Source organism: Malaclemys terrapin, chromosome 2, assembly GCF_027887155.1.
Source record: "Malaclemys terrapin pileata isolate rMalTer1 chromosome 2, rMalTer1.hap1, whole genome shotgun sequence".
NCBI lineage: Eukaryota > Metazoa > Chordata > Testudines > Emydidae > Malaclemys > Malaclemys terrapin.
Genome location: NC_071506.1, coordinates 198215934 through 198230414, shown reverse-complemented (window position 1 = coordinate 198230414; position 14481 = coordinate 198215934). Strand labels below are relative to the sequence as shown.

Genomic DNA, 14481 nt, shown 5'->3' with positions numbered 1-14481 from the left:
TAAAATTTTGTATATTCATCTATGTAATAGTGAAGATATAATGTGTGTCTAAGGGAGCTAGTGTCAAATTATTTCAAGTTTTTTTTTAATTATTCTTGAGGCAAGTTAGTCATGAATGCTATACTTCTTTGACTGAGAATATCATTCTAATATAGAATATCATTCTAATATAGTATCAGAGTGTAGGGGTCCTATACAGTGACTGCCTCACAATTGTACAGCTGTTTTTCAGCGAGGGGTATCCCTGATCTCTTGCAGGGGCAGATCTCAGTCTGATGGCTATTTCACACTAAGGGCTTGTCCACACAAAAATTTTTTTACTGTTTGAATATGGTTCTGAAGGAATGAGTTAGCTGGCACGATGCTAAACATGTGCCCCCTGCTACGCTGACTGCCACATAATAGAATCATGTCACTAAATCAGCTTTTCACAACCAAGTTCAAACACAGTCAAATTTTGGAGTGAAGAGAAGTCCAAAGTAGAACAGCATCTGTTCTTTGACTAGTCACGTTGTTACACACATGACAGAGTTTCTCACCTTGCACAACATCCTGCTCCACATCCTTTGAGGCTCTTGAGTGCTCACAGAGAGATTTAAAATTTATTTTTAAAGTTTCTCTGCGTTGCCAACAATAGCATAGCATGGTTGATTGAGAGGGCAAGAGTGCGATAATACCCCTTCTCGTCCCTCAGATCAACTCTTTGGTAATTTTATTGAGAAAATACTTCATGGGGTAGAGTGATTATGAAGAGAACTGGGGAGGAAGGGAGAAATGTAAAAGTTTAATTTGATGTTTGAATTGGGCATGTAGGGGTGAGAGGAGAAAAGAATACAGTTAAGTGTAAAAAACTTGAGGGTGCTTTCTTTTTGAAGTGGTAATAGTATCCTGGACTGATAAGTTCTGCCTTCTCCATGGGTTTTATAAAGCTCATTAAATTGTGGATGTCATGTAAACTCGGAATCTTCAAGACATGTAAAGTTGCAACAAAAACAAAAGAAACTGATCACACTTACTTTGTGATGTAATTTTGGAGTTAATACCATTGCTTTTACAATAAGGGTCAAGTAAGGGGAAAACACTGCATGTGCTTTGACTTCCAAAGTTTTACTTTTTGTTGATCTCACACCTTTACCCTTACTTCAATTTTGTCCCTCGTCAGCAGATTTCTACTTGTCTGTGTCCCCAAACCCAAACTCTCTCCATGTGTTATGTAGTCTGAACACTGTAAATCCTTAAAATGCAATATACAATTGTATTCTTTGTTCTTAATATTGAAAACTTTTTTGTGTGCTGCTTGCTACAGATTCTGTGTGCAGTATTCAGAGGTTCCAAAACCAATGTTACATTTGCTGCACTTATCATTTATCACTAAGGCTGCAAGTCTGTTGCGGATTCCGTGACTTTCCGGGACCTCTGTAACTTCTGCAGTGGCAGGTGCAGCTGGCCCGCGGGCAGCCCCTGGGCCAGTGGCACCTGCCACTACTAGGGCAGTCTCAGGCCACCATGCCCCGCCTCCCTTCCCCCAGCAGCAGCAGGAGTTTGAGTGTGGGAGGGGGCTGAGGCAGGGTGTTGGGAGTATGGGATGGGGTTAGGGCTCTGGGCAGCACTTACCTCGGGGGGACATGCCAGCTGCTTCTGGGAGCCACAGAAAGCCAGGTAAGGAGCCTGCCAGCCGCCCCCTCACCCCCAGTAGCAGCAGGGGTCCCAGGTGCCCCCGCCCTTCCATAGCACCCAAGTTTTAGTCAGGGGTATATAGTACAAGTCATGGGCTGGTCACTGGCTGTGAATTTTTGTTTACTGCCCATGACCTGTCCATGACTTCTACTAAAAAATACCCATGACTAAAACGTAGCCTTATTTATCACTAAGACCTTTCTATTCAGAGCAGGTGTTGCCTATGCTTTTAGTTCTCATAAGTGTCTGGATTAGTACTGATGTGGGCTTCTCTTTCAGAAGCATGGCTCATTATTTTACCTCCTGCCTCCAAAACCACCCCAGTCACTTTACTACAGTCCCTGGTTTGGCCTTTTGAGCTGGATGTATTTAATGAAGTCAAAGATGCCCTTCTGAACACTTTTTTCTCTGTGGCAAATCTAGTCAGTTTAGGATCCTATTAAGAATCATAGCACTTCATTACTGTGTAGCTGAGGTAAAGAAAGAGTAAATTTACATGCTAGTTGGCAGCTTGAGCCCTCCGTTTCATTCATCGTGGAGCTACTGTTATCTACAAATACCTGATTTAGTCCTTGCAGAGAAGCAAAAAGATTTTCTTGCAGATTTTGAAAGAACTTCAGATCCTAGACCAGAGGCCCATAACCTTTCAGCATCCCAGTTCCTTCCTTATTAATTTTTAGTCTCACTCAGATTCCTGCCTCGTTTTCAAATAGAGAAAACTGGGTTTGCTTACTGTCATTTTGCCTTCTACCTCTCCAGTATCTTATAAGTACACACACACCACTACTTTGCTTCAGATTGTTTGCTCCTATTGTAAATTCTTACCTTGCCCTTTTTTGAAAAATAGAAACATTTCAGATTTTTATATTAATTAAAAATGGGCTGTCACTGTTCTCACCAAACAGTTGCTTCATCCATAAGAATTTTTGAGCCACAGCATCTGTTTTATAAGTATTGTCACAAATTGAAACACTGACCATCTTTAAGGGTCTATATTTGTATCCAATAACTCTTTATTAAAGGAAAAGAGCAAAGAGAATGGAGTCAAATTATGTAGTTTTCATGAAACAGTACACTTCAATAACAGTTTTAATAGAGTATTTTCCTTTATTTTGGGGCACTTTTAGAATTATGTACAGTTATCAGTAAGAGTAGAAGATGTATAAATTAGTTTGTAGGTTAGAACAGTAACCATACATTCCAAGGGATTGATTTGAAAAGAATGTAATTAATGTAACACAGCTGTTTAATGCAGACGATAACTTTCTGGAGCTACTTGGGTTTTACAGCATAACTCCTGTTTGACTCTGACAGTGCAGACATTGGATTCCTTGCTCATTCTAACAGGCAGAATAACTGGTCACCACCCACATTCTCCCACTCCAGAGCTGCCTTACTGTGCTTTTCCAGTTTTGATTCCTGCCAGATTTAGAGCAACATATAGGAAGATGATCTCTGTAGCCACATCTGGCTGCCATGTGTATTCTTTCATAGAAAGAAGGAAAAGAAAACAAATACACTTCATTTGTGCCTCCCCTCTGGAGTCTTAGGCTTATTTTTGCTCTCACTAAGAAACCTCTACTCTCTGTGGCTGATGTGATTTCTGGGGCTGACACAGACAAAACCATCTGAGGCAATGCTTGAGCCATTTTTCTTGTGCTGTGATAGACAAAAGCAGTCCCTTCTTTCTGCAAAGTGTCTGACACCTCTGGCAGATAGTTTGTGGTTCTAACTTATTTCAGAATTTTTGTGGCTGTTAGGGGAGCATGTGAAGTGGGTGAGCCCATTCATAAAACTTCAGAAACCTTGCATTCACCTTGCTAGTGATTAATCAGAGATTTACTGACCTCAATGGAGCACTCTCTCTATCAAAAGTACTTATGGGTCATATTTGAAAGCTGTATTTTGTAATATTTTGTATTAAATGTTGAGTTTATTGTGGCTACGCAGTTCCTTGTGAGAAAGTATCACTCACTCACTCACTCTGCTCCTGGTGGTGGTAATGTAAACATATTAGCCTTTGCAGCTCTGTTCCTTGAGTAAATGTTAGCTCATGTCTTTGAACAAACCTCAGTGATTGACTATGAAAACAGAATTAGTAATATGTGCTACAAGATATATTCTGTATTGTCCAAATGCACCAAAACAAAACAATTTTTCTGGCCTTGTAATGACTGCCTTGAATTCCTCCCTTGCTTTGCAGATATTATAATCAGCTGTTCTACAAATAACACATTAGCTTAAGAGAAATCCAAAGCATGTTTTTTCCATGATTACGTAGCCTTTTTGTATTTTAGGTTTAGTGTCTGATTCCTTCACATTTTCAACATCATCCCATCTCTAAAAAATATTATGTCAAAGGGTAACCTTCAGGTATATGGATAACTTGTCTCTTCACACTATGCAAATAAGTGTAATTGTACACGTGCACTGTGTGGCATATACAAAAATTGGCACTTGAAATCAAAACTGCTTAATTTGAGAAGTCGTATATTCACTTTTTCATGTGAAATAGACATTTTCAGTGAGATTAAAAATAAACCATGTTTTTATTATCAAAAGGTATATATTTGTATAAATGACATAAAGATAAGCCTTATCTGGCTACAGATATGTTCAATAAACTGTCACACAGAGTAACAAAATACGCAATGTGTAGATCCTTTAACTGCTTCTTAGCATAGACTGCTTCTAACTCCTTTTGACTGTGTTCCTAAGATGTTTATAACCTTGCCACAAACCCAAGATTCTACGCTTCCTATAGACAGAACAGGAAATTCTAGGGAGCAGTCCTAATAGTATGAATGGCTTCATACTGTGTTGCAAATTATTTAATGTAAAAATACCAGTTCCTGAAGGCTGAAACCTGATCTTTTCTTCTGATTTTACTATTGTCAGTGAGATACTAACACAACAAGCTCAAATTAAGATACCATACTCCATGTAAACTTAATTACATTGTATGCTTTTTAGTGCTGTTGAGTATAGCCTCCTGTGAGACCTCTGCTGGCTAGTAAAGTTAAGTGCTGTTTCTATAGCCCCTGAACAGTCTTTCTCTTTAAATATAACATCCATCATTCACTTTTAATATAATGACCTTCATTAGGTGACAAATTTTATAAGGCAAATAAGCCTAGAGATGGATTACTTTGGTTTCAGAAAGCTTACTTAGAGCAAGTAGTTAAGTTAATGTCACTAAAATATGTAAAATCACTTCAAAAGCATGCGTACTTTAGTCACACCACTGTAGGTAAACTGTCTTTGAAATATCTCTGCACATCAAATCTGCATTAATATTTACATGGTGTAGTGATTAATTAACTGAATTTTGAAATAAACATAACCAGCTTTAACTAACAATCTTTCATTTTACTGTGGAAAATCTGCTTTTGGGGGAAAAAACAAATTTTAATTAGCTTTAGGAATCTATAATGAATTTGCTTTTTTAATTCCTGCTTTTTAGTTTTTGTGGTTTTATTTAAGCATGCTAAGCCTCTGTATTTTTTGTTTTTTAGATTTGACACAGTTGAAGGCATGTAAGTGGTAATTTAAATTTTTCCAAAGACTTCAGACAAAAGCTCTTTAAACACATAAGACCTTTAATGTTAAGTGTTACAAAATTTAAGTTTTCCTGTTATTCAGCTTCTGCATCTGTTTTTACTTTAGTGCTTTTTGTTCTAAAACTGCTCTAACATTTTAGATTAAAAGTTATAAATATCTTCAGTGGCAAATATTCTTCATAGAACACTCCATCTTTCTTTTGAAAGATTTCGGTCAAATTGCATGAGAATAACAAAGACTGGAAGAGCACTATAGTGGTTGAAGATGTATGTAAATTATGTAATTCACCCAGATTGGCTCTGCAGTCTCTCATTAGTTCTGGAGTACTAGTTATATTAGTGCTTACTGAGAATTTAAGTAATGAAAATTCCACATCTCTAAATTTCCAGCTGTTTAAGGAGGGGTTAAACTGGCAAACTTGTTAGTTTAGTCAAATTCATTTGACTATGGCTTTATCATACAATGGCTTGCAGAGGTTCCACTTTGTGTATACATAGAATAACATAAGCTTTCTCTAAACCTTAGAGTTAATATTACACATGTATATTATTTTTTATGGGTAGGGTGGGAGTGTTCCTGATGCTTTATTGAACTTCCCTTTTCCTTTGTGCTTAAACCCCATTGATTTCTCTAGATATTGCTTATCAGAATGAGAACTGTGTACTGATCCACTCATAAAGAACTCCACAGTGGATATTGGCCTGCTAGCTTACTGAACTCTCCAGGGAGGCTAAGACTTGACATTTTGGGGGAAATCTGAACAATTTTCTTGAAAATATGGCTTGGAAGACATACCTACCCAATTCTTAGGTTCTGGTGTCATTAGGGAGCCAGTTCTGTTCCCATTTGAAGTCAATGGGGGTCTTGGCAGTGACTTCAGTGGCAGTAGGACTGAGGCCCCTAGGTCCATGGTTCTTTACATAGAATAGAAACTTTAAAACTTTAAATGTCTCTCAAAGAAAGGTATGTTAATATCTTCAGGAAGTTAAATTTTGTAATGTTTTGACAATGTGTTTGTTTACACAAAAACACTACTACTCAAATTCACTAAAACATTACAACTGATGTTGCACGCTCCTCTCATGAATTGGTTTTATGTATTATGGTACTGGGTTTGTAATCAAACAGCACTCCATTATATGCTATTTTCATCAACAAAAGGTACAGATGCTAACAATCAACCTTTGTACAGTAAAAGTAAATCCTGAATTTGGAGTAGGATCAGTTTCCATTTGAAATCTAGTATGCTGCTAACATTTGGTCTGCTGCTCTAAATTTTGCAAATCAGTTCAGATACATCTCAAAAATACCTAAAATTGTCACCTTCTGAAGCACATATTTGAAAATGCTGGAATTTAAAAACTGTTCAGTTGGCCTTGATTTCATAGGATACATTTCATTTTCACTTCATTAGTGGCAATAATAGCTGAGTTATACGTAAAAAATGAGCTATGAATAGTCAAAACAATTCATACATGTTTGACACACCCTCCATTGCACTGACTACACATTTTGAATCCTATTTCCCTCTCCTAAAAGAATGAGTTGCAAGTTTTGAATGAAAGGGGCGCACTGCATATTAGAAATGCTTTACTCTACCTCAGATACTTTTAGGAGAATTCTGAAAGCATAAAACACATTCAAGCACAAAAAGCAAATACTTTATTTTTGATGTAATCACACCTAGCAACTCCAAATACTGTTTGCTTTCTTAGATGAAGGTCGGACCATCTTAGATGGATAAACATTCCCTGCTCATTTATCATTTTTGTTTTGTGTGTGTATGTAAATATCCAAGAGAGTGATAACGCAAACAGATGTGTGTGTGTGTGTGTGTGTGTGTGTGTGTGTGTGTGTGTGTGTATATATATATATATATATATATATATATATATATATATATATATATATATTATATTATATTATTACATTCATATGCTAGTTAGAGCTCATTTTTTCAAATGTTTTTGAAAAACATACATGTTCAGGCTGAAATTAATTTGTTCCGGCTGTTCTTAATGTTTGAGTACCAAAAAAATTACTCTTACAAGGGGCTGAGTGTATACATTATCTAACCATTAGCCAGAAAGAGTGAAATATATAATGAGTCTATGCTGGATTTTACAGAACATAGAAGACTATAACATTTCTAAAATGCTATTTTAAACTGAGTAGCAAGATTAGTAAATCAGTTGCCTGAAAGTGTCTGGAAAAAAATTAAAAACATGTATTTGAATTAGGAACATTTTACAAAGCAAAATATTCCATGCTAATAACACTTCCACAAATAAATCTGAAGTCCAACTGCTCAAAACCTCTCAAAATTGCTGTGCGTTCAAAAGAATCAAGCACAGGAAAAGACTGTATTTAACACAACGCTGAAATTATGAACTTACATTTATTTGATAATTCCCTTAGAAATTAAGATTTAAAAATCAGTTTCTCTACCTGCAACACTTTCTTTTTCTCTTGCTCTGTTCTAGTTTAAGGCTATCTTTTCATTTTTGTGTGCACAAGTATTTTGGTGATTGGAGGGGCTGTAGCGTTGGAAGATCACTAGGAAGATGCCACTTTTATTTTTGAGTTTTCGTTACTGAATTTTTCCTGATTTGACTTTCCCCTAACGCAGTGGTTCTCAACCTATTTACCACTGTGGGTCGCATCCAATACTACCTCTTTTGCCCTGAAGATGTCACATGGGCCGCAGCTCTGTGCTGATTGGGCCAGAAGCAGCCCTCGGGCCACAGGTTTAGAACCACTGGCCTAGCGGTTCTATTAAAGGTAGTAAGTAAAGAATTCTCAACATATGATTGCATTATATTTAACCTAAATTTAAATATAAAAAATGTAAGATGTTTAAACTATGAAATAAATCATATGTCTCTTTTCATAGTTTAACATTGGTTTGATTGAACATATGCAGTCTTCTGAAATTATGAACTTTTAACTTAAGATGGAGGCACATGCAGACTCATCGTTCCATTTAATGTCTTGTTTTTTGTTTGCCTTACCTTTCAATGTCATCTTGTATTGCAAAAAAGATCACTTCCTTATTGGTTAACCTGCTCTGGGTTTATGGCAGGAGCCCTCTGGCACAGATGGAAGAAGAGAGGAGAGAGCATGTGGCCAAAATGAAAAAAATGGAGATGGAAATGGAGCAGGTCTTTGAAATGAAGGTCAAAGAAAAAGTTCAGAAACTGAAGGACTCTGAAGCTGAGGTAACCAAAATGTGTATTAAATGACAATAACGTGCTCAGTGCTGACAATGGGGAGAGAATCCTTTCCTCAAAGACACTGTAACATACACATGTTTTGGAGGTTCCCTCATGACTCCATAGTTAAGAATATAACCTTAAATTAGAATTTAAATGAAATTCACTAATAATTACCCAAGTTACACTATTTAAATAAAGGAGGCAAGCATGTATTTTCAAGATAACTTTGACATTTAAACATCCCCTCGTTTCACTTCCATAATCATAGCATACTAAAAATCTCTCCTGTAGTGTCATGTCTGTCTTTGGTGCCCTAAAACGTTACTGTGGACTTCAGCTAATTTATGCACTATATAATATGAATCTTTTATCAATAATAAAGGCCTTTCTTGAAATCCTTTGACTACTCTGCCATAATGCCTGTAACAAATCAACCAGTTCATGATGGTTAGTTTAAGGAGTAGACAGGTATTGCTTGCAACCGTTTCAACTTTTGTGACTTTTTAAAATTGAAAATCTATATAAAAATTCTATAATTTGACTCACTCACCTCTCATGTCCCTTTGTACATCAATTGTTTTAGATTGTAAACTCTTCAGAGCAGAGACTGGGCTAGTCTGTCATACAACGGCTTTGCCAATATAGCTAAACCAGCAAATCCACCTTCTGAAGACACCGCATATACTGGCATAATGACTGTTTTGCCAATATAAGCTGCGTCTATAGAGATGTTTTGGCCGACAAGCTATCTGTCAGGGGCATGATTTCTTTTTTTTTTTAACCACACAGCTTACTGACATAGCTACGCTGGCAAAACTTTGTAGTGCAGACCTGGGCCATTACATGTTTAACAGTTCTTAACACAGTGGGGTTCTGATCCTGATTGGGACCTATGGGCACATTTGTAAAACAAATCAAACAAGTGGATTTTGTAGCTCTGCTAGGAGGCAGCTTCTCCAAAGAAGCCTGGTGCAACAACCATACCTGCAAATTAAAAAAATCTTAGCAGGCCTACAGGAAGCTTGGAGTAATAGCACTTACAGAACCCCTGCCAGCCGCTCTTTGAGGAGCCAAGGAGGCAGGCAGAACAATGGGAGAGAAGTGGACAGTGATACCCTGCTACTTTTCACTATCCAGCCCGGTTGTCCTCCCCCACTACCCAAACTCTCTTCTATTACATATCCAGTCCACTAAAGTCTGCTTCCATAACCTCTCTCAACCCTTACTGCCTTCCCCATTGTATGCTTTCTGCTCCCTGTTGAACTTGTAAACATGTACAAAATTAAGTTGTACAAGTTCAAAGACAGCAGAGGGGGTATAGACCGGGAGATTTGAATTGAGTTCAGGGAGTATGTCTGAGTACTTTAGGATGAGTGTACTATGGGCCTGGTGCACGAAAACCTCTTTCAGGACACAGGTCATGGAGGGAAGAGATGTAGAAGACCTGGAGCATGAAGAAAACTGTACTGGATATGTGTGTGGAAGAGGTTGGAGAGTTACAGAGAACATGGGCTACGTGAAAGGAGACAAACATAAGAGTGACAAGGGGTGTATTATTTATTCATGTTAACCTTTGCACACATTAGTACACTTTCAACATGGATAAAAGCACAGACCCACCTACAGATCACAAAGTCTTCAGGAGAGAGCCCTGCAGAGATTGGCTGCTTTACTATGGTGGACTTTCAAAGGCCTTATCAGAGCATATATTGTTATATGACAGCTGCATTTTAACTTTTCCTAATAGTCCTGGAAATTTCTCCTCCCCCCTCCCCCCAAAAAAACATTTTTAACATAGTTATGGTTGTTGAAGTTATATGGTTGCTTGTCAGTGCAGTCACACAGAATCAAGAAAATCACCAGTTACATCAGTATTGATATCTAAACCAACCACAATTTGCATCTTACTACCTATACCATAATATCCAGATGTTCCTGGCCTCCATTTTACATACAGCTACCCACAACAAACACTATAATTCCTAATAGGCATACTCAAAACACAGCCTTAACCTTAACTTTTACTTCAGTTTGGGAAGAATTCATGTAAAGTATTTAGATATGCTTTTACATTCTGTCAGCAAAGATACCTTAACTTTCAGACTGAGTTGTGAGAGGTGTGTACACTCTAGATGGCTCTGTTGATAGTATATTAGCAACCACAACTTTGTCCAAGTGTTGTATGTGGGATATAATATAGGTTAAAGATCAAGGCTGCAATGCTTTATTTAAATGAAGTTCTGAAACACCTCTGTTTTCAGTGAGATTGAATGCTGAGAGATTGGCAAACAAGTAGAGGAAGGAGTTCTGAACTGAAATCAAGTGTGAAGGCAAGAGCAAGAGACAATACAAGGGGCATTTGGGAAGGAGGCTTGAGAGGAGCACAGACAGGTGAAGGGTAGGAGAAAATAAGACCAGCAATGTAAATATAGATTGGGTTGTGCACAGCTTTGAAAGTAAGAATTAAAAGCTTGTATCTGATATCAAAGGGGAGAGGAAGCCAGTGAAGGGAGTCAGGCCTGGTCTACTTATAATTTAGGTTGACATAGCTACAGCACTCAGGGGTGTGAAAAATCCTCACCCCTGAGACCCATAGCTTTGCCAACCTAGTCCCCAGTGTAAATGCAGGTAGGTGAATGAAAAAATGTTTGTTGACATAGCCAATGTTACTGGAGGAGGTGGAGTTCCTACCGTGATGGAGAAACCCCTGTTTTTGGTGTAGGCTCAGTCTGCGGTATGGGGTTATGCTGGCACCATGAGGGGGAGTATGGTGGACTTTTTAATCGAGAGGGGAGTGGAGGGAAGGGGAAGATGAACAGCTATTGCCAGTGACATGTCCAGAGGATGTCAGTCATTTAGGCCCTATCTAGACTAGGGAGAAAGGTGGTGTTTTAAAACATGTTAGCTAACCTATTTTAACATGTTTTTAAACACCACTTAGCAGCTAGTAGAGAGAGATTTTTAACACCTTGACCCTATGCTCTCTCCACCCCCAGAGAGACATTCTAGAACAGGTGGTCTGCTTCAAAAGCAGTAGATCTAGCATGAAACTGAAGAGACTCTTCTATTGATTGTGATTGGCTAGGTGGCTGGTTGGCTATGATCAGTGTTTATACTGTTCTAATCATCTTGTGGCTTTGTGCTCCCCCTGTCTGTCTCCAGCTGTTTGTTTCTAGTCTTCTGCTTGGATTGTAAACTCTCTGGGCCAGGGACCATCACTTTTATGATTGTATAATGGGATTGTGGCTTTGAGGCATTAGAGCATTATAGATTATAAAGGCAGGAGGTATAGTCCGCATGCTCAAGAAGTTTGGAGGGAAGATGGTGAAGAAGATAGGTTAGAAGTGGTAAAGAGTGGAATCAACAGTTTTGGTCTCTAACCAGGGTCCTCACTTAGTTACCGTAGGTGATGTGGCATACTGTACAATACAACTCCTAACCTTGTTCCTAATGTTGCAGTGATTGTGCAGTTTTTGACTATGTACTTTGCCTCAATTTCTTAGCTCCAACGACGCCATGAACAAATGAAAAAGAACTTGGAGGCGCAGCATAAAGAATTAGAGGAAAAGCGCCGCCAGTTTGAGGATGAGAAAGTGAACTGGGAAACTCAACAGCGTATTTTGGAACAACAGAATTCTTCCAGGTACGTAGGATTTTTGCTAAAGTTGTTTGTTTCTAATGTTCCACATGTTCTGTAATAATTATTATTAAAAGAAAATTTGATCATCTTAATACATCTCTACACAGCTTGACAATCAAAATTTTTGCTTGGCCCATTCAAAATGTCACACTGCTCTTTCGTATATCTGAGCATATTTTGGAAACAGGGAGAACCCTAACTTCTATAGCAGGCACACATGTTCAGTACTTGCTAAATAAAACTAACCTCAACAGGTACCATTCATCACTGTAGGAAAACTTTATTAGAATTTGAAGGCTTACTTTTCTTACTTACTTTTCTTCGGCTTTTATTTGAGGGCTGGGAACTCAAACATCTGACTGAAAGCATCAGATCTTCCATCTCCTGGAAGTAGGAGTGTAATGGCAAAAATATTGCTATGCCAGTGCTGTGTGCATAGTATGCCAAGGAAAATTCCTTCCTGTGTCTAAACTAGGACAGCTGAAAATTGCATATTTTGAAAATATATACATAATGTGCTGAATTTTGTTATCCATAAAATTTTATTTTAAAATGTTTTATTTTCTTAGAACTTTGGAAAAGAACAAGAAGAAAGGGAAGATCTTTTAAATACATCTATTGACCACCAGTTATGTATTAGTTGCCAATATGCCAGCCTGGACATCAGTGTTCGTTGGATCCGTTTGACCAATTTTGCACCAGTTGTATCCATAACAATGGATTTAACAGCATGACAAATTTTTTGTTAATTTTGATGGAGATTGAGATGCCTTGAATTGTCTAGGATGTTGTGTACTTGGAAAAATAACAGCTCTAAGTACTTTTTCCTTTTTTTCCTTTTTAAAACAGATGTCATTTTAACACAAAAGAAAACATTTTACTGTTGTACAATCATGTTCTGGTGGGTTTTTTTTGTTTACAGGATATTCCAAAATACAAGGACTCTGGAAGGTTTTCAGTGAGGATAAATTGCCATAATATGATACAAACTATGCTTCTCTATTATAATACAAGAATTCCATTCAGTGCAGCATATACAATAATGTAATTTAGTCTAACACAATTGACCCTATTTTTGACACTTCCATTGTTTAAAAATACACATGGAAAAACAAACTTATAGGCTTACAGTGCACCTAAAAGCTTTTTATAACAACCCTTCTTTGTTTTGGATTCTTTAAATATATGCTATCCTCATTTAGTAACTTCTTTAGCCAGAAAAATTTCATTACTGCTTCATTTTTGTAATAACATTTAATTTAGATATTTTTTCATATATTGGCCCTGCTAAATAGAATATAGCTTCTTTCATATGGTAGGAACCAGTGAGTAAATCTTTCCTTTAACTCCCTTTTTACATTTTATGGTAAGTAGCAGGAAAATGCATTTATAGGTCATTTTTAGGCAAAATTGTGGAGTTAACTACCAACCTGTTTCTACCTGTGTGCAGTCTTTCTTTATTTTACTAGAAATGGGAATCATGGCCTCTTGGAAAAGTCACCATTTTGCATTTAGCTGTATTCATATACTGCATTTCTGTATTTTTGTTTGTATTGTAAAAAGTCACATAATAAACAATGTTGTGATGTAACCTGCTGATGTGTGATACGCTTTCAAGGAATTGCATAGCAAAGTATTCACTATGGGAAATATTTCAATGTAACCACGCTTAGATATAAAGATTAACTTTGCATTTAGTCTGTCTATGTCAAGTTCCCAGTTAAGGGGTGGACAAGTGTATTCAATCTGTGGGTTATTGACCTAATAAAACATGTTTAAGTGGCTGAGTACTATACATGATTAATTGTGCCCTGAAACTTCAAACTAAAAACTTCTTATCCAGAAGAGGGCATCAACTTTTCATGCATTTTTTTTTTGTATTGTCCAAAATAGTAAGGTGTTCAGACACCTTTTCTGATATTTTCCCTGGGTGAGTCTCCATTACTCCATCCAGAAGTTTTAAGTATTCATGGTTATCAATGGCACTAGGGGATGGCTGTAGCCTCTGGAATTTTTCCACTGCTTATCAAAAATGTAAGCGAGTCAAACTGAACTGAACTTGGTAGCTGGGAAGGTGGCATGTAGCTTGTAAAATGCTTGAACCTTACACAGGAGAATGTACTAAGCTTTAGTTGCCATTATAGAGGCAAAAGAACTGAGATTCATGTTGACATTTTTCAGAAAATAGAAATGGCAGCATACTTCCCAATTTGTTCTACATTGCAGGAAACAATAGTTACCTGAAGGGACTTCTTTAATGGGGGAAGAGAATCCTAAAGACACTTTGCTTAACCAGACGTGTTACTTTGAAATGATTATAGTCCTGATTTGTGATAAGAATTTTTCCATTGTTAGCTGTAGAGCCTTCCTATTAATATTTTTTCAGGT

General features: G+C 37.4%; 1 protein-coding gene across 2 annotated transcripts in view; it reads left to right on the top strand.

Annotated features, from left to right (window-relative positions):
* The window catches only part of SEPTIN7 (septin 7), a 115029-nt gene extending 101152 nt beyond the window's left edge, over window positions 1-13877 (top strand). The window contains exons 11-14 of one of the 2 annotated variants that reach the window (XM_054019279.1): window positions 5193-5213; window positions 8321-8456; window positions 11957-12096; window positions 12663-13877. In XM_054019279.1, coding sequence (XP_053875254.1) covers window positions 5193-5213; window positions 8321-8456; window positions 11957-12096; window positions 12663-12702 — 337 coding nt within the window. In that variant the 3' untranslated portion in view covers window positions 12703-13877. The remainder of the gene's footprint in view (window positions 1-5192; window positions 5214-8320; window positions 8457-11956; window positions 12097-12662) is intronic. The other variant, XM_054019280.1, reaches the window with a different exon arrangement.
* The last annotated feature ends 604 nt before the right edge of the window (window positions 13878-14481 follow it).